Source organism: Helianthus annuus, chromosome 4 (assembly GCF_002127325.2).
Source record: "Helianthus annuus cultivar XRQ/B chromosome 4, HanXRQr2.0-SUNRISE, whole genome shotgun sequence".
Taxonomy (NCBI): Eukaryota; Viridiplantae; Streptophyta; class Magnoliopsida; order Asterales; family Asteraceae; genus Helianthus; species Helianthus annuus.
Window position 1 is genome coordinate 206,374,680 of NC_035436.2, and position 20,904 is coordinate 206,395,583.

Below are 20,904 nucleotides of genomic sequence, written 5' to 3' on the forward strand. Positions count from 1 at the left end.
ATTACTTTTCGGATTAAGAAATATGGGCGTTACAATTTATGAAGGATTTCAACACTCTTTCAACTGATTTTGAACTCTTTTTCGGTTTTTACACAATATTGATGGAATCTGGACTCAATCAGACTCTCGACTCGTTCCTTAGTCGAAAGCCGGCTTGAAAACGGATTTCCACCGGAGAGATGGACCGATTGACGGGTCAAACATGAATTTTCATCAAGAACAGCACGTCAGTCCGAATGGACTGGATTTGGTATATTCCGTTGTTTGACACGTCATCACACCGTCTCCGTTAACTTAAACTTTTACTTAGAAAATTTTACAAAACTTCAAACACAGACCATCCGTCCGGATGACCTGACCCTTATAATATCCGCTGTTTAAACACTTTTAAATCAAAACTTTGAAAGTTTTAACGGTTCATAAACACACACTCACGATCCGAATGGCCATCCGTCCAAATGGCCATCCGCGCGGATGACCATCCGTTCGGATGGGACCCATTCTTTCAAAAAAACTGTTGAACACTTAACCCGCAACCATTCAACCCTGAGGAAGACTTATGCTTCTGTTTCCGTGCACAGGCTGACCCGACGCGCTCCCTTCAATCCAATCCAGATTGTGTTTACGTGCTAAACACACACTGTGAGTATACTCGAACCCATTTTCGTTTAACGCACTTTTGGGTATTACATACGCTCTATATCAAAACACAACACACAACGCAAACACTTTATATACGCTAACCGCTCCCGCATGCCATACGTGATTTGTTGAATGCTTGTTACTATGCTTATACAGTTTACACTAGACCGCCTCTAGCAACGATTGTACTATAGTTTAGACTAAGCACCTGTGTGACAGGGGTTGCTAGGGACTACATTACTTTACTTCACGTGTTCGCTTCGGTGAACATGTGTCGCGCGTACTCTACAACACAGTCTCGTTGTTAGGTTGTATCTTTGTTGATAGTTACATGCTTCGCCCGTTACGTGTTACATACTGGTTATGCATAAACGCTTTTTATACTATTATTTATGCAAACTTGTGTACTCACTTTTACTTTATGTATTGATTTTTATTTTAAAGTATGTGACAGATTGATTGGATATTGTGCTGTAACAAGTTAGGAGTCTAGAAACTCACTAAATAAAATCTAAGTTGTCGGGATGGAACTTGTTTTTGAGACTGGATATTTGTAATAACTGTTATGTTTTATTTGTTTAATAGTATGGGATATTGAACCTTAAAAATATTGTTATTAATAGTTGTTATGGATTCTCATGAACAATCTTTTTCGCTCAGTGTCACTCCCCGCTGTTTCCGCCATTGGTTGGGGTGTGACACATGTCTCATGAGTTGGGGGGAATTTCACCCACCCAATCATAATACCATAACATGACATGTCATTTCCCCGCTCAATCTCTACTCTTTCCCAAAAAACATAGGAGATGGTTTCCCCCAAACCATTTAAAAAAACAAAACATGATTGGTTGAATCAAGTCCCCAACGGTCAAATCAAGCCAAACAATCAAGTCCTCGCAAGTGGCAACCTTTCCCCGATTCACACCATACCTGCACGACATAATTAGGTGGCGGCGGTGTTCCCGAGCGGCAAAGGGGCTTGCCGCACCCCTTGCTGCTTCCATTCCGTACACCCTAATATATTATACATACAAAAAGGATGTGATGATAAGGAACTCAAAATCTATTACTTTTAACGTTTAGTCTAATCTTAGGCTATTAATAAGATACACCTTTAGCTCATTTATATATATCGGTATTTATATTTATATCTATATCTACACTAACATATAAAGAAATGCTTGTGAACAATTATGTAATTTAACATCAATATTTAAAACACTATTCATTGGGTTCTATTTTTAATATATGTTTAATTTAATTTAATGTATTATATATGTAATGCATGTGGTACAAGTCATGTAGGGGTGTTCAAAACCGGATATCCGAAATTTCGAATATCCGAAATTCGGATATCATACTCAATCGGATAGTGAATCGGATATTCGAATATCCAATTTTTTATTTTGTTTTTAATTTTTTTAATATTTTTTAATATTCGGAGCCGGATATTTCAAATATAGTTTTAGATACCCGAATATAAGTTTTTGGACATTTTCGATATTTTTGATATTTTTTGGATAATTCGGATATTTTTCGGATACTTCGGATATTCAAAAAAATAAAAAAATATATTTTCGGATATTTTCGATATCCGAAATATCCGAAAATTTTTAAAATCATTATTCGAATCCGAATCCGAAAATTCGGATATATGAAATTCCGGATATCCGAATTTTTGGATATTTTGGATTCGGATATTGGATATTTAGGATCAGATTTTCGAATACGGATAATTTTGAACACCTCTAGTTATGATGCAACAACTTGTCATTTACCATTTAGTCTCTCTTATGATATCAATTAAATATGAATTCACATTAAATTTAACGATATGATATTTAGAAAACATAATATTTAATGACATAATTTTTATAAATATAATTTTTTTATTTAAACCATATTTAATATTTATTAATTAGTTGAATTTAATGTTTTAATTTCAAATTTCTTTTATTCATTTTTTTCTTTTAATAATACGTATTGGTCGAGTCGGTTCGGGTCGGGTCGGGTCGGACATGACGCGTCAGAACATGTTACGTAAAAGGGTTATTCGGTTTCGAGTTAAAATGAGCTCATGTCAAACAGAAATTTATAAAAGAAATTTCTTTTATTCGTTTTTCTTTTAATAATACGTATTGATCGTATCACTTACACGTCAATTATGTCAAAACTTTGCAAACCCCTCAGTACGTCACAGGCTCAATTACTAGTTAATTAATCAGCTTTCATATCTTTAAAAGCTAGAAATTCATTATTCAACTTTATAATTTAATAGCATTAGATATACTTTTTATTGTACCTATTTATTTCCACTAAAACTTTCCTAACGTAATTAAATAGAAAGGTAATCTAATTAAATAGCAAATATAATATAGACCTAGGATAAGGATTATTACAAAACACTAATTATTCTGAGAACAAAAAGAACAACTCTAAATCACTAAATTTTGAGATTTAAGACACATATTTCTTAAATTTTATGTTTGTTACATTCAAATGTGTATTATATGTACAAAAATAAATCATATATTTTTTCCTACACATAGGTGTTGTTTGTTTTTTCAAAGGTAAAACATCTGCAGTCTGCGAACCACATCTGCAGCTGAAGAGGTGGACCAAACCTCTGCAGTCTACAAGAAGAAGACTGTTTGTTTTTTAATTTCTGCAAACTTTGATCAAACGATTCATCAAGTTTAATCAACCTACATACACCAAACTTTAATCATACTATATACACCAGACTTTATTCAAACAATTCATCTAGTTGAACATCTATTTTCCATAAAAATTATAAACTAACACTTAACAAAAGAATTTTTGACAAACAATTACATGAAAATTATAAAAGAACAAACAATTAAACTAAAAACAAATTTTTGACAAAAAATATAAAAGAACTTACCTGTGAAGGTCGACTGAGGTGGAGGTGCGGCTGGAGTGGAGGTGCGGCTGGAGGTGGAGGTCGACTGGAGGTGGGGGTGGAGTAGGTGACGACCGGAGAACCAAGCTAGGGTTTGGAGTTTGTGTTTTGGAGGTCGATTGGGGAAGAAGATGCAATTCGGCTATGGAGGTTGTCGATTGGGGAAGAAGATGCAGGTCTGCTATGGAGGTTTCGCTGGAGGTCGCTTGGAGTATCCTAGGGTTTTGAGGTGTTTTGAAAGAGCAGAGTGTTTAGAAGAGGTGAGGCAAGGTCTCTTTGGGGAAGAGGTTTTTTAATGAAATCACTTCTATAAAACAAACAAGCTGTAGACTCAAACGTCTGTGCGTGATCTGCGTGAGGCAGACATAAGAGGTTCTGAAGTACTTTTCATAAAAAAACAAACACCACCATAGTCTACATACATGTAGGTAATTTAGCCTACACATAACCTACATGTGTGTAGGTTATTTAAAAACGGAAGAGTTTTCATATTTTGTTTTAAATTTTAGTGTGAGAATCAATAATCTTACATTTATTACATTTTCATTTACTTTTTAGGTTTTTAGGATTGAAAAAATGAGTGATTCATTTTGTTCTGCGTGTTCTCGCAATATTTAGTGTTCAGCATAGAACCATCGCCTAGGTCTCTAAACGAACTAAACATATACATCGACATCTTCATACTTGTTCATTTAACTTTAATTGTACACAAACACGAACATGAACAATTAAACAAACATATCTTCTTGTTCATGCTCGTTTGTTAACTAATTGGACTTGTTCATGTTCGTAAATATGTATAGAACTTTTGTATTAATAGTTAAACGAACACAACGAAACGAACGAACATAGACGAAAGTTCACTAATGTAAATGGACAAATGGAACACGTGATCATGTTCGACTGGAACTTTCTGTTGAATGGTTCACTGACCGTTCCGTTCGCTTACTAGCCTATTAATCTTGTATTATAACTTTTATTATCATAGTCTGAAGTAATAATACAATTACTAATTACTCCTTGTTACTGTATTAGGAAGTCTAAAAGAGTTGGATTTTTTTTTTTCTCAAATTAGAGCTTCACGCCAAAATCCTTAATGATAAACAAACTGAAATAGCTATTTTCTATGGTTCGGTTTACCTAAAAATCACTAGAACTTAACGGGCTTTCTGGTTTGATTTTGGGTTTTAGTTTTTCTACTCTTTTATTTTATTATTTAAAAGTGAGTGTGAATAAGCCTGAGTATGATGGACTAAAAAAATACGAAACACTATCATTTTTCCTAATCTCACATGACCTTTTCTTTTAAAGCTACGTACTTAGAATTTAAAGCACCACTTTTATAACTTTAAAGTAAAAAGGTCAACTTATAACTTATTAGCATTAGATGTTCTAATTAACCATTACTAGTCTCTCTACTGGTGGCCAGGGTATTTAAGTTACACCTATGATGGACTCGGATGAGTTTTCTTTTTTAGGTCTCAAGTTCGAGTCTGGGTGGTAGTGGTTTTCTCATTGAGCAGTTTAAATCGGTGATCTATTGTGTAAGAGAGTTCTCTATCGCGGACCCGGTTAAGACTAGAGATGGCAATGGGTCGAGTTTGGGACAGGTTTAGGTGATCCCAACCCCAAACCCAGTTAGATAAGCTTGTTCCAAACCCGTCCCGATACCTATCGGGTAAATACCCGATGTAAATACCTATCGGGTATCGGGTATGCCCGCGGGTTTCGGGTAAACCTGTTAATTAAAAAACTACCCGTTGGGTATCTACCGGCTACCTACTAATTAGTTACATTTAGTACTGTCGCTATAAAAATATATCAGATAACTACAATGTATACGGAATAAAATACTTATATGTATAAAAGATGGATATATCATATATACACATATTTAAAAATATAAAAAGAATTATATCGGATATACAATCAGGTAAATGGGTAGAATTTATGGGTAATCGGGTATATCACCAAATATCATACCCGTTCTAAATGTGTCGGGTTTCAAGTTTACCCATCGAATTTGGGTTCGATTGTCATCCTTAGTTAAGATAACGTATGCTAGACCTCCCAACATTCGCGAATAATTCATATCTTTCAAAAAAAAAAAGATGTTCTAATGATATTTATTTCAGCTAATTATTTAATGGGTTATTAGATATAAATAAACTCAAATATTACTTGTTGGTTGGGAACACTCATAACTAACGGAATGTTATCACCACTCTCAACTTTTAATATTTTCAAACTAAATGAACCTTAACCTAATTATATATATATTTTTTTGTTAACATGACTTTTTTTATGAGGTTGCATGCTTGTGTGTCAAAAACATTAATTAAAAGAACTTTAAAAATCCAAGGCACAATCCATGTCATGGCAAGTGTAATTTTGAGGTTTCTAAGCATGTAGCTTTTGATGTATGTTCTGTTACATCAACGATTAAATAAGCGCATGCTATTTTTGGGCAAAAGGATTCATTGTGCCACTTACCGTCAAACCATCACTTGATTCATATAGGCCCCATTCTTATAAAATATATAATCAAATCAAGTAACTCTGCCAGCCAATACTATGCATAACAAATTAATTACTCACATATCTATTTCAACCTTAGTTTTCATTCCAAACTTTTTGACAAATATCCATTCTTACTTGCATCCCCATATTCCGGTCAATAAACATCTCACGAAAAGAAATACCCTCTTTTAGACATTTGCCAATAAACGAATGCAACCCAAACGAAAGAGAAATGTACTAAAGACGGAGTTGAACGGTCATCAAGTCTAGTCTGAGATCAGGACAATCCAATCATCATCGACTGAAGTTATCCAAAACCCCAACGTCCATTGAAAGAGAGATCGATCGGCATTGTGTTATATTTTGCTTGACACGTGTCATCTTGTGCGATCAATTATGTCTTTGTACATTTTTTTATTTTTAGGAGATTTTGTAGAATAACTTAACCCTAATAATATCTAATAGGGTAGGATCAAATAAAGAGTTGATTTTTGGCTAAGTAGGCGAAGAAGACATCCTAAATCTATCATTTTTCAAACTAATGACGAAAATAAAAATGTAAGAAACACGTATAAAGGTACTTTTATAATAGCCATTGACTTTTTTAAAATCTACTCATATTTAAAATGTTCATACCTTTTATATAACATTTATTTATAAAAAAATTGCAGTATAATATCGAACATCTTTTCATATTTAACTTGAGTACAATAAGAACAACTAAAAAAACTCAAAAATTGTGTTGTATAACATGTTTGTGCTAGATATTTTATACTAGATTTTTGTGCTAATTTTATTTGTGTGGAATATTTTGTATTGAATTTTTTTTGGTAGATTTTTTGTGCTACAATTTTTTTACTAGTTTTTCTTATGTTGTATTTTAAAAATATTTTATAATCAAAATGCCCTTTAATCCTAGTGTATGTTATTATCTTTCATGGGATCTTCCCCCAATATATCATAATGCGGTGTAATTTAAATATATAAATACTTTAAGAATTGATATATTTTATTGCTTAATTTCTATAAAGAATATTCAATTTGAGTATACTATAAAATTGATATATTTTATTGCTTAATTTCTATAAAAATATTCAATTTGAGTATTGAAGAAACATGAAATTAATCTAGTGATTAGTTTGGGATTGCGCATCGACAAATAAGGTTACTCTTCTTTGCCTCGTCTAAGATGTAGTGATGATCTTCCTGCAAAACACTAAATACCCCGTTAACCTTGTTAAGAGGAGGGGAATAGGGGAGTTCTCCTCTTAACCACTCTCCGACGTGAGAATAAGTATGTGTATTGAGGATTATGTCGCAACCCCGACCCATACCCCGCGAGCGGGCGGCCGCGAGATCCAGATTAGTGGTATCGATGTTTATTAATTTGGCAGCGGAAATTAAACATCAGGACCGTAGTTAGGAAATAGTTTTTCAGAGTTAAAACACCTCACTTTTATAAATAATAAATACATGGGAAAAACCCAAGTTTCCATTACAATATGTTTATAGGGATAAACCCTAATTTATTTAAATAAAACTTCTTTCTTGTTTAGGTAACTATTATAGCCACTTTTCCAAGCCTTCAGTGCTCTCCAACTGGCTTCTATTTGGCTTTCACATTTTGTTACCTGAAACGCTTTTAAAAAGTTTTATCAGCAAGAAATACTGGCGAATGCATCCCAGTTTAATCAAAACAGTTTTATAACTTCACAGTATTGAGAGCGATTACAATGTTTATATCTACCCAATTACCACCCACGGTACTGCCAATCTTGACTTGTGGTCATGCTACTACTCAAAGTGTAGTAACAAGTAATGTATACAAAACCTCAACATACTGACAGTAATTGTAGAATATATAAACTCAATCACTGTTAAATATACTTTAAAATAATTGAGGTTTTGTAAAAACAGATTACAAAAATAAGATGTACCCACAAACAGTGAGAAAAAGAGAATGTACTCACATTGCTGTTTTAGATAATACAACTGTTTTCTGGTGACTTCCTGATTACAATCTATTAAAATTAAACAATGCACACGTGTTAGTAAGATAATCCAATTTACGTTAGCTATACCCCGAGACAGAACTCCAACGACTGAGTCAGGCAGAGCCTTAATATGCGTTACGGAGCTCTAGATCAATCGGGCAGAGTAACTAATACGTAACCGGGGGTTATAATACTTACAACGAGGCAGAGCTTCGGTTTTTAGGGGTATTATATCGAGCAACACTATTGCTATTATAGGGACAGAGGAAAGAAAAGAATTGAACGATCGAAACTGAGGCCAGAGGCCTCCTTATATAGGCTGGACATAGGGCGGCTCGCGGCCCGTGACTCCCCCTTGTTCTTCTCTCGCGGCCCGCGAGGCTACTAGGCTAGGCCTAGCTCAGTTGAGTCAACGATCTAGCCTTCACACGCGTTGGGACACGTGGCGGAACCGGGTGCGACCTGGTGTCATTCTGTCGTGGCCCGCGACAGACTGGGCTTGTCTATGTCGCACCTCGCGAGAGCCTTGATTATTTGTTTTTATTTGATTTTTATAAATATAAAGGTATATTAGGTCCATTTTTCGTATACGGGGTATATTTTAGAACGTATAGGAGTATTTTAATGGTTTTGGGGAGAGTTGTTATAGATTAAGTATGTAATTAGGAGTAAGAGAGCAAGGAAGTGGATCCTTAAACCTGTGGAAGAAGGTCTCTATTTATAGCTGAAGTGGTGTGGAAGGAGATGAGCTGATGGGCCTTGGGCCTTGAGGTCGAGAACAAGGAATATCCGCTTTGTCTTCTCTGCCATGACCGTTGGTGCTTCTGGACGAGAGGAGAGTTGGCGCATGTTGATTGGATCCACGTGGCCTGACCGTTGTCCTTGTTGTCTGCTCTGTCATTAGCGGCTATGTGGAGATCATGGTGCAGTTATCGGCGCACGCTGATTGATGCCACGTAAGCGTCCGTGTATACCTTCTTGTCTCAAGTACGATTTGTCAAATGGTGGAGCACGATCGGATACACCTGTTGGACGCTTATTGTTCCGTTGTTCTGCCACTTGTACCCTTTGTACTTGTCCTTAGATTAGCTGCGCTTCTGTCCTCAACGCGGCCATCAGGAAAGGCCCCAGTCGCCGGCTCAAAGTCTAGGAAGTGAGAGTTTTCATCCAAGAAGCCAAGTGTGAAACCTGGTATTATGTTTCCCTTGACCGTACGCGTGACCTAGGTTAGACCTGTTTGGTCGGCGCAAGGTTGGGAAAGCTACCAAATTGATGTGTTAAGGGCATGGTTTCGCGCGCGACTTGGTTGGTCGGCGCAGATTAGGGATCGTACCCCTTCAAGTATTAAATAGTTAAATAAGTTTTTTTCAGGTTTTTCTATCTTATATTCGTGTTTTCCTTGTTTTTCTATAATTATTTCACCTCTTAGATTTTCTTTATTTTTTTTTTCTCTTAAAAACCTTACATATTTTTGAACGGCAAAGTTGGATCACTAACGGACCACTGGAGATCATCGTGTCACCAACGGAACCACCCGATCATACCTATCTCCACTAGACATAAGGGTGGAGGGTATCACTCAATCACTTTAGGGTGTTTGAGTCATTTCCCTACCCAATGATATCACGCCATGTCAAGTCCCCATTAAATACTCCTCATTTTACACTCAATCACTTGCAGTGATTCAAACACCTGGAGAGTGATAAAGAATTTAGTAAAAAAATATGAATGGTTGAAAGGGGTTGGGACCCACCAGTAAACCCACTTCCCTCCTCTTCCCGCATCGGTGAGTATACAACAAAGAAAGCAGTCCGCACTCACCGAAAAGAGGCCGGCGATCATTCACCGCTCGGTGAAAACCTCTTCCCGCATACATTCGGTGAATGATACCGAGTACCTTAATGACTATACACCAATTCCGGAGAAAACCCAATAAATATGGGAAAACCCCCCTTATAGGAATTGAACCCAAGACGTATTGATCTCAAAGTCTTAAAAACCTTACATAATAACAGGGAAACGATAATATTAAAATACATTTCTATTTGTAACACGTGAATGTTCTTTCTATCTGATAACTCAGTTGACAATCATATACTTTGGTGATTTATTTTCTACAAGCTTTAAATTCGCATTTAAGTGAATTTGTTGTATAAATACTTGCATGATTTTGATTTGCATTCACTCAACTCATAAACGAGTTGTATAAAAATGACAAAATTTTTGTGTGCTATCCTCCTCCTCCTTTTGGTTGTTGCTATCTCAGGTGCTTATTATTAATCAAACTTATTGCATTTTTTAATTAATATTGAAACCATATATATTTTGTATAACAATTGACTAATTTGTTTGGACTAAAAAAATGGAATGCAGAAAGTGAGGCCACCATCACCATCGGACCTCCAACAAGACTATGTGAAAGGTTGAGTAACACATTTTCGGAGAGAATATGCATCGTCGGAAGCAACTGTAACGCAAGGTGTTTAGAGGAAAGAGCGGTTAGTGGCGCATGTCGCTTGCGTCAAGGGAGATTAAGTTGCGTTTGCTCCTTTAACTGTTCCAACACACCACCTCCTCCTTCACCACCGGCCTCACCGCCGCCTCCACCACCCACTTCACCGCCGCCTCCTCCACCCGTATCACCACCCCCTCCACCACCCGTCTCACCGCCCCCACCTCCACCTGTGTCACCGCCTCCTCCACCACCCGTCTCGCCGCCCCCACCTCCACCTGTGTCACCGCCTCCTCCACCACCCGTCTCGCCGCCCCCACCTCCACCTGTGTCACCGCCTCCTCCACCACCCGTCTCGCCGCCCCCACCACCACCAAGCTCACCGCCTCCTCCACCACCAAGCTCACCGCCACCACCTCCACCCCGCTCACCGCCCCCTCCACCACCACCTTCCTCACCGCCTCCTCCACCACCACTATCACCACCACCACCTGCCTCACCGCCCCCTCCTCCACCCCGCTCACCACCACCACCACTTGCCTCACCGCCCCCTCCTCCACCCCGCTCACCACCACCACCACTTGCCTCACCGCCACCACCTCCACCCCGCTCACCGCCCCCTCCACCACCACCTTCCTCACCGCCTCCTCCACCACCACTATCACCACCACCACCTGCCTCACCGCCCCCTCCTCCACCCCGCTCACCACCACCACCACTTGCCTCACCGCCCCCTCCTCCACCTCGTTCACCGCCGCCACCACCTCCCAGCTCACCGCCCCCACCACCACCTGCCTCACCGCCCCCACCACCACCACGGTCGCCGCCCCCACCACCACCACGATCGCCGCCCCCACCACCACCACGTTCACCTCCCCCTCCACCACCACGATCGACGCCTCCATCACCAGGCCGCTCACCACCCCGCTCTATCTAGGGACTGGGTTGAAGGGAAAAAGGTGTGATCATATCTCCAACATTCGGATTTTATGTTTGAATAGCAAACCTTATATAATAATTGTCAATAAAAGGAAAATGATTCCAAAAGTGTAATAAATAAATGTTGCATGAGCAATCAATACCTTGTAATTCCATGCATAAATGCTTCCGTAATATAATAAATCTCCTTTTCATAAACATATGAAATCCTCAACTAATTAATATTATTTTGACATACGATTGGATGATGTAAGTTGTTTATCTTGTGCAACTGTTATTTTTGTTATCTAGAACATTTTCTCAAACGAAAGAAACTAGTGAAAAAAAAATAATGTTTTTTTTTTCCTCTAAATAACAGTTATATGCATGTGTAACTCCAATAAAAATTTCCAAAAAATTATAATTTTGGTACTAATTAATATTATGTTCATACGTCACAACAACCCCTACTAGTAAAAAATCTTGAATCCATTAGGGGACACGGGGTGGTTCACTAGTGATAGAATCTATCATTCACAAGCACCAATCAAGTTCCGCCATATCATCAACCATTTTTTCATCACTCACAACCTTTTTTAGGCGGGGTGGTCATCACTCACCACCACACCCAACAATTTCCCCCCAACCAACAATTACACTCACAAACCAAAAGAATAACGGAGTGATAAAAATAACGAAAATCCGCTTCCGTGATGATATAACGCGTTGATGTTTATGGGCGGGGTGGCCATCACTCGTTGAAAATGGCCATCACTCATTATAAACCTTCCACCCCGTGTGGCCTTACAGGGAAATTTCAGACCAACCCTGAAGAGAAGATGACAAGTTGACCAAACCTAAAAGAACTTCCAAACTCACATAGTCGTTCGCAATCACCTTTTTTTCTGTTAAAATGGAATGAAAAGAATTTCTTAAATAAAAACTGAAACATATGCTTTGGGTTCAAAGAATAATAATTTGTTGGAAAAATTAGGTCTTATATCATAAGAGTAGGCGGGGTGGTTCGTTATGGTCACCCCATAACGAGTTATAGGACCACAAACACCGCCGCCTCCACTTCCATAACGAGTGATAGGAATAACTCGTTATATATATAACGCGTTGAACTTGAGGAGTGATAGGGTATTACTTGTACATTGTGTATTAATACTTGTACATTGAAATCCCATCACTAGTGATGACCACCCCCACTACATTTCTATCACTAGTGATAGAATATTGGGTGATGACATGGCATGATTTGATTAGATATTGGGAGTGATAGAAATCTATCACTAGTGACCACCCCCTCCCCCCTAAGGGGAGTGGGGTGGTCACTAGTGATAGAATTCTATCACTCACAATATCCAATCGACTCCTGCCATGTTATCAGCCACTATTCTATCACTCACAAACATTTTGTTGTGGCGGTGGTCATCACTAGTGATAGAATTCCACCACTCACAATTTTTTTTTAATTTTTATTTTAAAATTAGAAATTAACAATAAAACAATAAAATTATAAATTTCATTAAAATTAAAACATACTAGTTCAATTTAACATACTAGAAATATTTTAGGCTACAATTTAAAAAAAAAAAACCTACTCCTCGTCCGACTCATGAAACTCCAAACCTAAAGAACCTACTAGTTCGATTAAATTGTATCTCAACCGAAAGTGAGTTTCTTCATTACGCAATTCTTGTTGGATATTTTGTGTAACTTGAACTTGTATACGAGGATCCGGCACCCAATCCGGGATATTGCACGTCCGTCTTCTTTGATTATCATATTGTGCAATATGATACATGCATACACTATGCTATGTATTGCTTTTTTGTTCATCGCACGAACCGGTCGGTGTAGTATACCCCATCTACCCTTTAAAACACCAAATGCCCTCTCAACATCTTTTCTTCCGATTCTTGCAATTTTTTGAGCACAATTTCTTTAGCCTCGACAGGAAATGAGGGAGCTTTCACAAAAACAGATCATGACGGGTAGATACCATCCACAAGAAAAAAAAGCCTCGTTTGTAGTGTCGTCCGTTAACATAGAAAGGAGAGGAAGGTGCGGTACCATGATCCGTTACGGTTTGAAACAACGGCGACGTCTGCAACACATTGATGTCGTTGTTTGAACCTGGAACACCGAAATACGAATGCCAGATCCACAAATCATTCGACGCCACCGCTTCTAGTATGATGGTTGGTCTTTTGATGTCACCCCTAACATACGCCCCTCGCAACTCTCTTGGACAATTTTTCCACTCGATATGTGTACAATCGATGCTACCGAGCATCCCAGGAAAATGCCATCTAGCCTCATGTGTGGCGTAAATACGTGAGATGCCGTGGCTCGTCGGTTTACGTAAAAACTCTTTACCATACAACTTAATGACCGCGTTGCAAAAAAATTGCAAACATTCACGTGAAGTTCTGGACGCCATAGCTAGGTATTCATCATATTGATCGGGAGGGTTACCTGTCGCTTGTTGGCGAATGGCGGACGTGCATTTTTGTATCGGCGTGAAACTTGGTTTGCCCCTTGCATCGTAACGTTCTTGAAACCATTCCTCGCTTGCTTCGATGTCTCCAACAATCTTTAAAAACAATTCTTTGGGTAAACGCAACCGATCTCTAAACGTTTCGGCATTGTAGAGCGGATTTTCCACAAAATAATCGTTCATTAACACTTCGTTATCGCTATCGCTAGACATCGGAAACGTCGAATCCGTAGGGAACTCCATTTGAGAAAGATGTAGATTGTGTGAAATGGGTTTATGTTTTGGTGGGTGTAAAATGGTTTAAATGGAGATATATATAGATAAAAGGTTTAAAGGTTATTTTTTTTTATTTAAGTTTACCGTTGAATAACGGTCCAAAACACAACCCAACGTTCGAAATTTGGAAACTTAAACGCGTGATTGTTTCAATGCGTTAAATATATAACGCGTGATCATGGAGGTGGCGGCGGTGTTCGTGATATTTCAACGAGTGATGGGCAGTCCATAACGGACCGCCTCCACTCCCCTAAGTTATTTTATAGATTGTCCTAGATCTTAAAGTAATCAAGTCTTGAAATTAAAAAAAAATATATGAATATAAGTTAATAATACATGTGAATAGCTTACATCCATAATTCACGTGTTTTACCATCAGTGGTTAAGTTTGAGATTTTTCGACTGGGGGTCGAAAACGTATAAACCCAAAATTTCTATAAAACCGAGGGCCGAAAACTTATATACTCAAAAATTTCTATACATAAACTACACACCCTTCATCGTGTTATAGCACCCACAATGTATGAAAAAAGTGGGTGTCCGAGTGAGTTTCGGACGAGGATGGAAGGAGTTGGTCGTATTGTAGGTCCACAAGGCTTGTTCGATTTTGTGGTCCGGAATTCCAAATGTTATGGTCACATTGTGGAAGCTCTTAAGTTAATAAAATAAAATTAGGTTGTAGTTCATTCTCAGGGCCGGTCCTGGGGGTGGGCGGGGAGGACCACCGGCCAGGCCCGTGATTCAGAGGGGCCATTTTCGGAAAAAATCAGATGTGTATATATATATATATAGAGAGAGAGAGAGAGGGGACTAAAATCCGATATATACAGAGGACTGAAGTGAAAAAAAAAAGAAAGAAATAGTGAAGATTCAAAGCACCATGGTGATTTTTTTCTTGCCGACGACTCACCTCTGGTCTTTCACAGGAGAAAGAAGATGAAGATAGGAAAAAAGGGAAATGATAAGCTGAAATATTAAATTATTCTAAGCAAATGTAGGGGTCTATGTGAAAATATGCTAAAAAACTTTATCAAAAAGCGAATTATATTATACATGTAGGGTATGTTTGGCAACCAACTTTTAGGAGCTTTTAGAAGCTTCAAGCTTCAAGCTTTTAAGAAAAAGCTTCAGGCCCAATAAAAGCCTTGTTTGGTTGAAACAAGCTTAAAGCTTTTAGATTAGTTGAAAAGCTCTTTTTTAAACGCTGGTTATAGTAGCGTTTAAAACACCTACAAGCTTTTAGGGTTTAAATTACATAAATAACCCTACAATCCTGATCGTGCTCCTCCCTAGTTCTCCGACGACCGGCAACGATCACCAGTGGACCAGGACTCTTCTCCGATATCGGCAAGAAAGCCAAAGATCTGCTAACGAGAGACTACATATTGGAGCCGAAGTTTTCTGTTTCAACCAGCAGTGTTTCCGGAGTTGTATGTATCTATTCCACTTGTTTTTGTTGTTATATGGTGCTCTGAAATTTGAGTATGGATTTAAGGTGTTTGTTAGGGTTTTTAGTTGATGTTTGATGCGTTTAACTTTTAGTGTGATTTTGATTTGTTATGTTTGTGATCTGATTAGGATCATTGGCCAAAATAGCAAAGTTTTTTAGTGAAATTAGACATTAATTAGGCTGAAATGAGTTGCTAGTCCTGTTAACACTTGCCTTGAGTTTGAAAATGATAGTTATAAATGTTCTTTCACTTGGTGCTCATTTGGGCTTTATCCCTTAAACAACCATTTGTCGAGTGAACCGTTTTCAGCATACTCATAAACCAGAAAACAACTCCCATCGAAATCCAATGACATTCCCATTAGTTTTACTAAATTCGTGTGGTTCACTCTTTGCAGAATCTTGAGCTCTTCGGTTGCATCGCGGGTTGTTTTCACCACGAGAATCTTGAGCTCTTCGGTTGCAAGCATTTTATCTTGACTGTTTTTCGTGGGTACATTCGCTTCATGTTTCAAAGCTTTTTCGTGTAAAGAAAATCAGTGAACTCGAAAGGAGACGACTCCTTTCGAGCCAAGATGATTTTAGTTTTACGTGAATGATATTTGTATATCAGAAACCATGACAGAACAAATAGAAAAAAAACGACCCGAAATTTCCTAACACGATAAACGTTATCTCACCCTTTTTCGACCTTTTACTTTTAAAACCGGGTGGTGGGAAGATTGGTAGTTTAGAAACTGGTATAAGGACCGGAAGACACGCTGCAGCGGTGAAGTTCCGAAAACTATTCTCGTTAACAATATTGTAAGAGCTTGTGTTAAACATAGAACTCACTTGCAAGATTTCGTCTTTCGGTTGCCATACATAAGTAATAAGATACTTATCTTGATTCTGAAACAGTGCAGGACACTTGCATAGCAAAGGGAAAACCACTGGCTCACCAACTGTCAAATTAGTTGGATTTAAACTCGGGTTCATATCGTCTTTCGGTTGCCATACATAAGTAATAAGATAATTGGTCACATTTTGAAACACAGACGTCGCGACAACATAAAAGCTATCACCCTTTTTAATCGAATATGTAACATTCGCGAAATAACTATTCTCGATACAACTACATTTAACAGGTATCAACAAAAGCTGATCATATAGTAGTTTATTTTCTGAAGTGAGTTTGTTAGCTTGTGCTATACTCAACCGACTAATACCGAACAGATCAGATATGTTTCCAAGATTCGCGTAAGGTGGTCTGGCCCGATACGTGAGGTAGGTTTGACATGAGCGCGTCGAGTCAGCAGAACAAGTGAAGTTGGTGTTTGCAGAGACGATATTCGGATAGACGAATAACGCAGAAAGAGCTAGTAAGGGTAGCATTGAGAGTGCCATGTGAATGAGCTTCTTTCACAGGTGAAGTGTTGTGATATGATGCAAGTTGTTTGTTATGTGATAAGATTACCAATATTATGTAGCTTTCACTACATAGTTATCACTGTCAATAACTATGTTTCATTTAATTGAAAATGACCATGTTTTATTCATTTGTGAAATAACTATTATACATATATATAAATATATACATGTGTGTGTGATTACGTTTAGTATAATGTTTTTTTTAGTTATGCCTATTTTGGTCATTTTATACATTTTATTAAAAGCTCCAGCTACTCTGCCAAACACCTAAATATCTAACCAGCTTACAGCTTCCAGCTACTAGCTACAGCTACCAGCTACCAGCTTCCAGCTACCAGGCACCAGCTTCCAGCTTCCAGCCACCAGCTAGTTTTGCCAAACATACCCGTAGTAGATAGGACAAGAAAAGACTGATTTTCTTTAATTACCTTATATATTATATACCTTTATTTTATATATTAAGTTCATACGGTTTTTTATTTATTACAGTATTTTATTAGTTTGTTTAGTTGATTCGTTGTTTATTATTTTAAATATATTTTTGTGTTAGCTTTTAAAATTATATATATAACAAGATTTTTAGAAGGATATTTTAATATAAAAGTTTTAACACAAGTTAACTATTTTCGGTTAAATATATTTTGACTCTCTGTGTAAAATGTCTTGGTTCCGACTTCCGCCACTGTGTATGTATATACATATGTTTTAATTATTTTTAAATAGTATACCCATACAAAGGCCAAGTTATTGACACGCCTATTTACAATACAATTCTTAAGTTTTAGAAGTTACCTAATTAGTTTTAATTAGCCAAATACCTATTTGATTTAAAAAAAAAATAATTAAAACATCCAATGTTTCTTTGGGCAACAACTGGGGCACATTTTTTCGAGCTTGGACAGGGCACCTGAATTCGCAGGGCCGGCCCTGTTCATTCTCTTTTCATGTTTTGTTTGTATTTCACTTGGAAGAGTTCCATGATGACCCATTACTAGTATAGCAAAATTAAGCTTTAAATAACGTGAATGGGGTTTTCTTTGATCACTAGTAAGATTTTTGATGATACCTTAGTAAATCATGGGTCCCGAAGAAAAATTTTACTAGTGATTAAAGAAAACTTAATAATGAAATTTTTTTTAATATTTGATTGTGAAAAATTCTTACAAAAAAATAGATCCCAATAAAAAAAATTATGAGTCCATCACCACACACAACAATACTTCTTTTGAGCCTTTTAATGGATCATAAATTACAGATGCATATAGTTTCTTCTGAAGCTATTAACTAGAAACTCTTGTACCTTTAAAAGTCAACTTTAAAAATTAATCACATAATATTATTGTACGGTACCTATTTATTTCTACTGAATACTTTAACCTAAAAATAAATATTATTTAACTGTTTTAGTTTGGTTTCATGTTACAATTTCTTTTTATGTTAGAATAGAATATATAGACACCTTAAAAATTGATCAAAACATATTATTTAGTTGTACCTAGAAATCAATATCATTTAACGATTTTTTGTTTGATTTCGGGTTACAAAACCTTTTTTTTTTGCTTCTATAATTTATAGAATATGCCGGAATGACGAGTGAAATATACAACTAAGGCTGAACGGTATGGTGACGGGGGGGGGGGGGGGGGATGGGGTGTGTCGGGCGTCGTCGAAAAGAAAGGAAGGGGGCCCACTTGTTTGCTCCGTCGCGAACGTCTAAATGTGGACGATGGGGACGGGACGGAGGGGGGGCGGCGTGGAGGGACGATGGGGACGTGGCGTCGCCGGGACTGAGGACGGCCCATACCGTCCAGCCTAATATGATCTATCTCCCATAAACACTAAATTACTTTGTAGAGCTTTTTAACCTTCTTAAAAGTGCATATAAAGTCAACAATATAATTCAATAGCATTAGATGTTATCACTGTACCTATTTATTTTAATAAATCAAGTTTCAATGTAATTAAGACCGCCCGTACTGGGGCGTTTTTTTAAAAAAAATTTCAAAAATAACGCCCTATAACGCCCCCTAACCCCCTACACCCGGCGTTATAGGGCGTTTTAATCGAAAAAAATTACCCCGGCGTTACAATTAAAACGCTTATTCGAAAAAAAAAAACCAATCAACGGCTAGTTTGTTTAACGGCTAGTTTGATTTAATTTTTTTTAACCTTATATATATATATATATATATATATATATATATATATATATATACACAACCAAAACTCATTCACTTTCAACAAAAACAACCTCAAAAACTCTCTAAAAACCCAACCATTTTTAAAAAAACTTGATGGATTCTCCTAGTTCTTCATCCATGGTAAATTTTTACTACAACGAGTATTTTGCGGATGGCGATGGTTCGACCGATGAGGAGCTTGAGCAAGAGGCGGTTACGAGTGCTTGTAAACTAGCGGTGAGATATGTCAAGCATTCTCGTCGGCCCCAAGCAGAAAAAAATAAAAGAGGTTATATTGAAAGAGACCGACGCGCGGCACACGATCGTTTGATGAAAAATTATTTTGATGAGGCGCCGACATTTTCGAACGAATTTTTTAGACGAAGGAAAGGCGATATGCCAGAACTATGTGCCAGAAGCCGTTGAGGAGGAGCATCCACAGGCGACAATGCATGAAAGAGTGAGTAATGCGCGAGAGTTGCGTTACGAACCGTACCATTCCCAGTTAATGGTTGATTTGGTACACCACGCATGGTCGGTTCGGTATGTACCACCTGAGGGAGAGGAAGAAACGGAGGACGAGTAAGACGAAGTTGGCGAGGGTGAAGAAAGCGAAGACGAAAACTAGTGTTTTTTTTTAATTTAATCGGATGTTTTTTTTTCTTTCTAGTATTGTATTTTTTTTAATTTAATGAAGTATTTAAGTTTAAAAAAATTGTGAAATGCTTGAATGGGGGTTATTGGCATAATGCCCCACTACGCCACTTTTGCTATAATGTCCCATCGCTGACTAGGATGCCACGTGTCGGATAATACCCCATGGTGGGGGCATTATAACACATTACCACTACACATGGTCTAACTATCTATGATAGCAAACATATCAATTGTTCAAAAATGTATCTATTCAAAATACGTTAAACTGTGTATACATATCTTTAGAGAACAACATGACGATAAAGTAAGGGTATACTCCATAAGACCATTTGTAGTGGGGCGTTTTTTTTTTAAAATTCAAAAAAAAAAAAAAAACGCCCGAAAACGCCCATGCACCATTACATGGGGCGTTTTTTAGACAAAAAATCAAAAAAAGCCCCTTTGGCGTTTTATAAACCACGCCCAACACCCTTTGTCTTTGTCCAATCAGATTTCATCTCCCCTTGTCCTATCCATTAAGAATTTTTCTTTTTTTTTATTTAACGCCCCAATAATGCCCAATAATGCCCCATCCCCACTACACCCATTTTAGAAAACGCCCAATAATGCCCCTTTGCTGACTGGACCGCCACATGGCGTAAAATGCCCACACTTGGGGGCATTATTTTCCCCTTCCACTACACATGGTCTAAGTGTCTAAACTTGGACACTACTCGTGTCCCATTGATTAAGAGTAAAGTCCCTTTTTAGGGATATTCAAAAAAATCCGGATCTAAAACCGAATCCGAAATATCCGAAATTTCGGATACCCGAAAATCGGATAATCTGAATTTTCGGATTCAGATATGAATTTCAAAAATTTCGGATAATCCGATTATCCGATATCCGAAAAATTATTATTTTTTTTATAAATATATATAGTATATGAGCATTATATATTTAGTTTGAAGTATTGTAAAAATTAGTAAAAAGTAGT

At 37.5% G+C, this 20,904-nt stretch overlaps 2 protein-coding genes across 2 annotated transcripts; both read right to left on the reverse strand.

The window, feature by feature from the left end:
* Positions 1-10,600: 10,600 nt before the first annotated feature.
* LOC118491630 (glycine-rich cell wall structural protein 1.8-like) lies at positions 10,601-11,436 on the reverse strand. The gene is made up of 2 exons (XM_035989545.1): positions 11,255-11,436; positions 10,601-11,189 (listed from the first exon to the last, which is right to left on the reverse strand). The coding sequence occupies exons 1-2, from the start codon at positions 11,434-11,436 to the stop codon at positions 10,601-10,603; spliced, it is 771 nt and encodes a 256-aa protein (XP_035845438.1).
* A 4,491-nt stretch (positions 11,437-15,927) lies between these two features.
* Positions 15,928-17,067, reverse strand: LOC110934241 (serine/threonine receptor-like kinase NFP). The gene is made up of 2 exons (XM_035989546.1): positions 16,299-17,067; positions 15,928-16,198 (listed from the first exon to the last, which is right to left on the reverse strand). Exons 1-2 carry the CDS (start codon positions 17,065-17,067, stop codon positions 15,951-15,953), a joined length of 1,017 nt encoding a protein of 338 aa, XP_035845439.1. The 3' UTR covers positions 15,928-15,950.
* Between the last annotated feature and the right edge of the window lie 3,837 nt (positions 17,068-20,904).

What these genes read in the sequence shown, in the direction of transcription:
- LOC110934241 (XM_035989546.1), bottom strand. Translation starts at nt 17,067, where the DNA reads ATGGCACTCTCAATGCTACCCTTACTAGCTCTTTCTGCGTTATTCGTC. An exon ending in TTTCTATTTGTTCTGTCATG is followed by an intron (nt 16,199 to 16,298) that starts GTTTCTGATATA and finishes TACACGAAAAAG; the next exon opens with CTTTGAAACATGAAGCGAAT.
- LOC118491630 (XM_035989545.1), bottom strand. Translation starts at nt 11,436, where the DNA reads ATGGAGGCGTCGATCGTGGTGGTGGAGGGGGAGGTGAACGTGGTGGTG. An exon ending in GTGGAGGAGGGGGCGGTGAG is followed by an intron (nt 11,190 to 11,254) that starts GCAAGTGGTGGT and finishes TGGTGGTGATAG; the next exon opens with TGGTGGTGGAGGAGGCGGTG.